The 9,398-nt window shown below is 51.5% G+C and overlaps 1 protein-coding gene across 1 annotated transcript; it reads right to left on the reverse strand.

Annotated features, from left to right (window-relative positions):
- Positions 1-277: 277 nt before the first annotated feature.
- Positions 278-1,198, reverse strand: LOC148593472 (olfactory receptor 14J1-like). Its single transcript, XM_088530776.1, has one exon. The coding sequence runs from the start codon at positions 1,196-1,198 to the stop codon at positions 278-280; it is 921 nt and encodes a 306-aa protein (XP_088386902.1).
- Positions 1,199-9,398: the final 8,200 nt, after the last annotated feature.

Genomic DNA, 9,398 nt, shown 5'->3' on the forward strand with positions numbered 1-9,398 from the left:
ATGAGGTCAGTGACTCCCTGTCTCCCTAGCTCTTGTGCCCAGCAGGTCCCCTACCTGTCTGCCTGCAGTCCCTCCATACCCACCGTGCTGCCCAGCACTGCATGAGACCGGCCCTGCAGCCCCTCCAACAACTGCTACTTGTCATGGTGGGAGACAGACTCAGTTAGAATTGAACATGGCTAAGAGTCAGATTTACATGAGAGATTCTTCAGGACAAATGGCACAAAACAGAAAATTTATTTTCCTTTATTGCTGATATTAGAACATATTGCTGATGTTAGAACAATTGGATGAGTTTCCTTGGGGCATCCTTGAGCTCCTTATTTCTCATGCTGTAGATGAGGGGGTTCACTGCTGGAGGCACCACCGAGTACAGAACAGCCAGCACCAGATCCAGAGCTGGTGAGGAGATGGAGGGGGGCTTCAGGTAGGCAAAAACTGCAGTGCTGAGAAAAAGGGAGACCACGGCCAGGTGTGGGAGGCACATGGAAAAGGCTTTGTGGCGGCCCTGCTCTGACGGGATCCTCAGCACAGCTCTGAAGATCTGCATGTAGGACACCACAATGAAAATGAAACACCCCAAAACTAAACAGGCACTAACCACAGGAAACCCAACTTCATTGAGGTAGGAGTGCGAGCAGGAGATCTTGAGGATCTGGGGCATCTCACAGAAGAACTGCTCCACCACATTGCCTTGGCAGAGTGGTAGAGAAAATGTGTTCCCAGTGTACAGGAGAGCATTGAGGAAACCAGTGGCCCAGGCAGCTGCTGCCATTTTGACACAAGCTCTGCTGTCGATGATGGTCCCGTAGTGCAGGGGTCTGCAGATGGCCACATAGCGATCATAGGCCATGACTGTGAGGAGATAATACTCCGCTGATATGAAAAAAAGGAAGAAAAAAACCTGCCCAGCACATTCCAAGTATGAAATGACCCTGGTGTTCCACAGAGAATTGTGCATGGATTTGGTAACAGTGGTGGAGATGCAGCCAAGGTCGAGGAGGGAAAGGTTGAGGAGGAAGAAGTACATGGGGGTGTGGAGGTGGTAGTCGCAGGCTACGACTGTGATGATGAGGCCGTTGGCCAGGAGGGCAGCCAGGTAGATGGCCAGGAAGAGCGAGAAGTGCAAGAGCTGCAGCTCCCGCCTGTCTGAGAACAGCAGGAGCAGGAACTCGTTGAGGGAGCTGCTGTTGGACATCTATTCTATCGGGCCCAGGAAAACTGTGTAGGGAAAAAAGGCAATAATAGCTTAGAAGATTTTTCTCTGAAATAAACTTTCCATTTTTCATTGAAATGCTTCTTGATCCCTGTCCCAACTCCCAGTAATTTCTTCTTCTCCGTATCACCTTCAGTCAGCTCCTCAGACTCTGCTCCACCTGAATGTTCTGGGAGGAGCTGGAGCCTGAGTTACTCTACGTCCATGTGTATAAAGGACTGGTTCTTGATATCTGTTCTTTTCGGAGTTGATATCACAGGACATCCACCTTTAATATAAAGGGTCTTTGCATATTCCCACACACACTTCCAAGGAGTTTGGAGTGCAGCAGGGGGTTTTAGCATTTTGCTTTAGAATTACTTATTTTGGAAATTTTTAGATTCTGTCACCATATCTGGTCAGGTTGTTTACAAGTCTGTCTTGACATGCAAATACAGACAGCTGTCTTTATTGCTGCAAGCATGAACATTAAGCATACTGGAGAGGGAAAAGGGCTCTCTGCTGCTTAGGGAACAGTGTGGAGTGCTGTTGAGTCCATCTGCCTTGTTCCAGCAGACAACTCGGGACTCTGTTGAGATCATAGAAGACTGTTTCAAAGCACTCATTTAACTTTGCTCTCCCTCTAAGGTTAAGGTGGATACATGATGGAGAGAACAGGACACTGCTACTGACATGGCAAAGACTCTGTGCACTGAATCCTTTTTGAAGGGCACCTCACAAACCCAGCAGGACAACAGAGACAGTCACGTGTCCTGACAGTCACAGGGTCTCCTAAAGGGAGAGTCAACCCCTTTGCAGCCCCTCCAATGATGCTGCCCAGCACCCTGGGCACATTGTCCCTCTTCAGACACTTCCATGGCAGGACCTCAGAGTGAGTATCTGAATTTGTAGCTGAAGCCCCAACTGACTGCCAGGACAAGAGCAGAAAGGAGAGGCAGGGAAACGAGGAGAAACACTGTGACTCTGCTGCCAAGGGAGGACAGAGAAACAGAGGGGCACCGTCCCCAAGTTGCACCTCCCAGACAGTGTGTCTTCCCAGGGCAGTGATTCTCAGACCCTGTGCCTTGCAATGGGAAATGGGCACATGGCAGGAGAGAGGCAGCTCTGCTGTTCTGGAAATCTGACTGCAGAGGAGATCAGAAATGCCCTGGAGCCCTTCCCCTTGAGAGCAGAGTGAGACTAAGCACAATGAGAATGAGGAGAGCTGCAAAGGCGATATTGCAGCTGCTCACAGGTGAAAAGGCAGTTGGAGGAATATTCTGGGGTCCTCGCAGACCTATTGATCCCTCAGAGCAGCACTGCAGAACTCTCCTTCAGGCATCTAAAGATAAAATGTCCCATTCATTTGTTGCCTTGTCAAAGATACAAAACAAAATCCTAGCCTCTGGATATTGCCTTCCCTTTCATAGAAGCTTCCCAAGAGTGTCCTCTTGAAAAGCCCCTTCCAGATATGTTGTGTGGGTGAGGCTGAGCTGTGAGCAGCCCTGACCCCACACAGCAGCCTCTCAGCAGGAGAATGAACCTGCCCGGGGGGGGGATCTCTCCACCCACCCAGAGCTTCTTCCTGCAGCGCCCTGGCAGGCTGAGTGCTGATCCTCACAGAATCACTGCACCGGGCACACGGCACCCTGGGGCGCATGGACACTGCTTTGAAGAACAGTGCTCTCAAGAACCTATGTGTCCACATTGCCTTCACTGCCTTGCAGCAGCTCCAGAAGAAGCAGCCATGATGCCCTGCCTTGTGATGCTGGGACAGGGAATTTCTGTTCTGAAGCATCTCCTTGTATGCAAAGTAGAAGCAGGGAGAACAATCCTCAAAAAAGAAAGTCATCAGCTGGGAGGGATGCTGCAGACCCCTCCAGAAACCTCAGCAGCATTACCCTGCAGCCGGCGACTTACCGTGTCACAGATTGCTCCCACCATGAGCTCTCCTCTGTCCACTTCACACTGCCTTTCACCTCTCTGTCCTCTCTCCTCTCCTGTCCACAGCAGCAGGCAGTGCCCGCAGCCCTGCTGCTCTTGGCACAGGAGCTGCTCCTGCACTCGGCTGTCTCTGGGCAGTGCTGACAGGTTGCCACGAGCTGCGGCCCAGCTGAATTCATGAATTGCTCTGTCCCTTGGGATTCCTCCCTCTGGGATATGTTCCATCAAGTAGAGTAACCTGTTTTCCTTCTCTAAAGAGTACTGGGATACAGATTCCAACATTGCAGTTTATTTCATCAGATCATGATTATCTACCAAAGTTAGAAATGTCCCACACAGGAAGTCCTGATTCACATCTCTTAACTAGGCAGGACACCCAAACAGGGATAAGAAGGGAGCTTGTTGATACATGGTGCATCTATGATTCAGATGATTTATTCAAATGACTTATTGGGGCTCCACATGTCTGTTCAGAAGCCCCTGCGTTGGAGAGGGATTCAGCTAACTCCCATAGACTCCACAAATACATGGCAGGTGGTATTCAACTTACCAGGCTAAGCATGCACATTGTCTGCTTGCAAGCTCCTGCCCTAAAGGTCCTAATGGAATCAGTGGAGATAGAGATTCAGCGGGAGGCCAGGTCAGGAATTTCCTTGGTCATCTCTAATGACCCTGGACGCCTTCTATCCTACTAGAACAGCACTCACAATAAAGCTGAGGGACAGGCAGATCCCTACAGCACAAAAAGCTGATCTATTCCACTGGAGACCATTTATAGAATCACAGAATGGTTGAGGTTGGAAGGACCTTCACAGATGATCTAGTTCAATCCCCTTGATCAAGCAGTGTCACCTACAGCACGTTGCACAGGATGCTGTCCAGGCAGGTCTGGAATATCTGCAGGGAAGATGACTCCACAACCTTTCTGGGCACCCCATGCCAGTGCTCTGTCACCTTCATAGTCAAGATGCTTTTCCTCAAATTCAGGCAGAACTTCCTGTGCTCCAATTTGTGTCTGTTGCCTCTTGTGCCATCACTAGTCACCACTGAAAAGAGTCTGGGCCATCCTCTTCTGCTCTTGGCATCCTCCCTTCAGGTATTTGTACACCCTGATAAGATCCCCTCTCAGCCTTCTCTTCTCCAGGCTAAAACAGGCCCAGGTTTCTCACCTTCTCCTCACAGGAGAGATGCTCCAGCTCCCTGATCAACTTTGTAGAGCTGTGCCAGGCCCTCTCCAGTAACTTCATGTCCCTCTTGTACTGCGGAGCCCAGCACTGGACACAAGACTCAAGGGGTGGCCTCCCCAGGACTTAGTAGAGGCAGGATCACCTCCCTTGACCTCCTGGCAACAGTCTTCCTACTACACACCAGGACATCATGGACCCCCAGGTCCTTCTTTGCAGAGTTGCTTTGCACCCTTGTGATCTTCAGGGCATGTTTTGCCTAGCAGCAACCTTTGGCCTCAGGGGCTGTTTTGCCAGCAGTCTGCAGGTGGGTAGGCAGGCTTCAAGGAGGCTTGAGTGAGAGAAGGCACCTTTCTCTGGTTGCAAGGGACATTTGGAGTTCATCTAGTCAGATGATGGTCAACTCAATGTTTACAACCACCTGGGAGGCCAGCAGCAGGCACATGGCACTGCTACTGCTTGGCAGGGGGGTCACATTGTCTGTGCTCCTGACTCGACAGCACCAGGCATTAGCAGGTCCATACATGTCTGTGAGGGTGACCGTGAGCTCTGCTCTTTGCTGAGTCCCGGGCAGGCCAGCAAGAGGCGCCTGGCTGGGCAGTTCCTTGGGAGGTCCCTGCTGGCAGAGCAGCTGCGAGGCCAGCGCTGGCCCATGGCTGGGGACGGGCTCTGAGGCCGCTCCTGTCCCAGCAGCAGCGCGGCCGGCAGCGGGGTCTGGTGCAGACACGCGGGGAGGTCCCTTGTGTGCGCGGAGCTGCCGGGGCAGCAGCAGGCGCTGCCTGTGAGGCCAGGGGTGTCTCAGCAGCGGGCAGGGACACGGAGGCCATTGCGGGGACACTGCCGGGAGGCCCCTGCTCTCTGCAGGGCTGGCTCTAAGCTGACGCGTGGGCGTCGGCTGGTGACGTCACTGCTGCCGCAGCCCCTGATAGGCCAGGCCGCACAGCTGGTTGTGACGTCAGCAGCCCCTTCCTGGCCGGGGCGGCTCTGCCGAGGAACCTGGTGTCCCTGCAGCCCGCGGCGGCAGCAGCCCACGCTGGGCTGTGCGCGAGCGAGGTCCCCTTGCCCGAGGAGCTGCTGGGCCAGCAGGAGGCTCACGGCGGGTGCTGGCGCTGAGGTCGCTGCTGCCAGAGCAGTGAGGGGCCAGCAGCAGCGGCGGGGACAAGAGGGTTTGCTGAGGGTGCCCTATGGAGGGGCTGGCACCTGCGGAGCTGCAGCCCTGGAGAAATGCAGCTTTTAATCAAGAGGAGGGAGAGGGAGCGTTTAGCATCATGAATTTGTGCTATTGTGAGCATGATCTTCTCTGGTGAACGTGGACAAGGAGTAGAGACTTGCAGCGAGCTACCAGTGGACCAGGGAGTCCAGCAAGACCTTTTAGACTGCTAAATGAAACCAGTGCCTAAGTGAGCATGGTGTAACAAGAGCAGTGGCATTAGTAATTTATGATTGACAGGCTGTTTTTGCTACAGTAATTCCCCTCCCTGTCTGATGGGTGAGTGAAGAGTTAATGTAGACTTGGCTGAATTGCACTCTGAAGATGTGGTAAGGGAAATGATGGGCACTGTCCCCAGCAGCAAGTTCACAGAATCACAGAGTGGTTAACATTGGGAGGGACCTCTAGAGATCATCTAGTCCAACTCCCCTGCTCAAGCAGGGACACCTAGAGCATGTGGCACAGGGTGGCATCCAGGCGGGCTTTGAAGATCTCCAGAGAAGGAGACTCCACAACCTCTCTCGGCAGCCTGTTCCAGGGCTCTGTCACCCTCACAGTAAAGTTCTTCCTCACATGGAGATGGAACTTCCTGTGTTTCAACTTGCACCCATTACCCCTTGTCCTGTCACTGGCCACCACCAAGAAGAGTTTGGCCCCATCCTCCCTACAGTCACCCCTAAGGTACTTCTGCATGTTGATCAGATCACTTTTCAGTCTTCTCTTCTCCAGACTAAACTGGCCTAGCTCACTTAGTGTTTCCTCATATGATAGATGCCAGTATCACATTAGCCTTCTTGGCCACGAGGGCACATTGCTGACTCATGGTTAACTACTTGTCAACCAGGATTCCCAAATCCCTCTCTGCGGAGCTGCTTTCCAGCAGGTCACCTGTTGGGTTCAGTGCAGAATAGCTGCGCGGGATTTCTGGAAGCCGAGCCGGGTCACAAGACACACACTCAATATGAGTTTAGATCTTGCCCCGTTTATTAGCTTGCATGTAATACATTTATATGATTCTGGTAATTAGTGATGTAACTACAGAGGCTCCTAATTGGTAGACAATGATGTAACTAAGACCCTTACAGCCCCCCTTACTTGTTTAGCTCATCCTTTTAGTTCAACAGCTCTTTATTCCCTCCGACCTCTCGTCAGCAGTTTCTCTGTTCTTTCACTGACTCTCATCAAGGCCTGGGTTGTGCAGTCCACCTGTAACCATAGTGAGACCCTGATCGTTTAGCCATTCTTCTATAGTCAATCTCTAATGTATACTGGTATCTGGGGTTATTCCTCCCCAGGTGCAGGACCCTGCACTTGTACTTGTAATGTGATGCTGGGCAATATTTCTAAATGCCTCTGCCTTTGCCTCTGCCTTTTTTTTCTCCTCTACGTTGCCCTATTAGTCTGGAGCTAAGTAACGAGATCCCAGTCTACCCAAGGGTTATCTGCTGGTTTGAGTACCCTGAGGTAGCCGATAGTTTTAGTGAGTATCAGAATGACCCATCCTTATGCTTGGCAGGTCTGTCCTTAAAGACCTGCTGGCTTTCCTGAACTCTGATATCCTTGAGAGCTGCCTCCCCTGGAATCCCATACCAGTCCCCTGAACAGGCCAGGAAGTCGGCCAGAAGCCTCCCAGACTGCTTGCACCCTGCAGTGTGCCTTTCCAGGTCATGATAGGGGGATTAAAGTCCGCTCAACAAGAACCAGGGCCAGTGATCCACAGACCTTTTTTACACTGCTGAGAAATAGGAGAGCTCCCTCCTGAGATGCTCACCCACAAGCTCTCCCTTCAAAACTTGCCTCTTCCAAGGAAGAGCTCCACACATCCAATCTGCTCCTTCACACAAAAGGCATCCTCCCTCATCGTCTATTGATCACCATTCCAATGATATTTCTGGTCTATGACAGCTTGCACATCTTCACGTGCTCCTGCCTCTACTTCAGACTGCCTACACTTGCATGTATTTGGGCTGTAGAGCTTCAGCTGTGGCACAGAGAACAGAATGGTCACAGAGAAACCTGTTACCAAGAGGCAAAGACACTGGGTGTGCAATGGCCCAGTTCAGAGCAGAGCTATGCCATCATATATAGCAGGAACAATCCAATGGTGGAAGCAGCTTCCCACTGAGAAAGTGAATCCAGCAGTGTCCGAGGCCAGGAAGACACAGAGCTGGGCCATTGAGAAACAGCAGGAAAAGGGGTTCTGCCTGAGGTGGCTCTGTGGCTATAGTGGACCTATGACAGCCTTCTTGCACAAATCTCCAGGAAGGACAAGGTGTCTCTGAAGATGTCCATGGACCTGGACAGCCTCTTATCCAGACACGCTGAGGTCCTCATTAGCCCAGTGTCTCTTCATATAATATGATGGAGTGAGCAGAAGTTGAGGGGAGGAGAGCAAGAAGGGTTTGAGAGAGCAAAGAATCTCAAGATACCTTGGTGTGATGTGCTTCTCATTTATGCAGCACACATGGATGTAGATGGGATAGACTTTCCCTACAGACAGTGCTGGATTTAATTTGTCTGGGTTCAGGATGTAACCCTAGAATTCTCTGGAGCACTTGCCCAGCAAGCCCTCCCTGTTGGCAGGGGGAGTTTCCCTGTAGGTCCAATGTGCTAGAGACATATGGTTGAGCTGGACAACCCAGGCATCTGACAAGGCTTTTCCAGAACTTTTCAACACCATCAAATCAAGTGTCTGCACTGAATTACAAGAGTTGCTGATAAATCCTGGAATCTTCCTATGCCTCAGCTGGAGTGAGTGGGGCTCTAGTTGTATTTGGCACCAGGAGGTCATTTCAGATAGCCAAGACAATTCCCCACCTGATCCTCACCTCATCCTCTAGGATGATGCAGGTCCCCCAATTTCTGCATCAGAGCAAGCAGACACTGACACCACACCTGTCTGTGGCACATCTGCCTTGGACCACATCTGTCTCTTCAACTGCCACCAGATATCTGTGTGTAAGCGACTGACTCTTCCATCTCAAATCATTATCAATGATTATCCATCTCCTATGATTATCCCAATGATTATAGTGGGAGCTTAGACAGAGAATACATGCACACCTCTGTGTTGTGCTCACTTTGTTTTTGGCAAGGAGAATCCCACCGATGGCATCTGTGGAATTTACAGGAATAATCTGAATATCACTTTAGACCCAGGCCTGGGGGTCTGCATTCTGTAATGCCCGGATTGATTAATCCTAATCGAAACCTGAACCACATCTCAGTGATTTAGCTTTTGTCCCATCTAGGTATCCCTGTCTGGTTGAGAGATGAAAATCATGCTTCCGGAGTGGGACATTCACAACTTTCATAGCTCCTCATCCTCTGATGAAAGAAATTGCAATGTTGGAACCTCTCTCCACTCACAAGAAAAGGAAAACAGATGATTATTTTAGTTTGCTTGAGGGAACATCTCCCAGAAGGAGGGGTCACAAGGGACAAGAGAAATTGGTGAGTTCAGCTGGGCCTCTGCTCCTGAGCGGGGCCAGGCTCCTGGGACGGAGGCAGCTCGTGGCAGCCTGGCAGCACTGCCCAGAGGCAGCTGAGTGCAGGAGCAGCTCCTGTGCCAAGAGCAGCAGGGCTGCGGGCACTGCCTGCTGCTGCGGACAGCAGAGGAGAGAAGGCAGTGAGAGGGGAACGGCAGCGTGGAGCCGGAGCAGAGCTCATTGTGGGGGAAATCTTCACAGCCCTTGAAACAGTGAGTCTCTGTCTGCAGGACAATGCTGCCAAGGTTCCTGGAGGGGGTGTCTGCACCCCAACCAAACCATGGCTCCTAGGATTTTTAATGGTCTCTCTCCTGGAGTAAGCAGGACATAGCAGGAGGAGGAGATGATTCAGAGCAGGGATTCCCTGACACATGGTC

This window comes from Tinamus guttatus, unplaced genomic scaffold, assembly GCF_059628265.1.
Source record: "Tinamus guttatus ecotype Peru unplaced genomic scaffold, ASM5962826v1 Tinamus_guttatus_pri_ptg000387l, whole genome shotgun sequence".
Lineage (NCBI taxonomy): Eukaryota > Metazoa > Chordata > Aves > Tinamiformes > Tinamidae > Tinamus > Tinamus guttatus.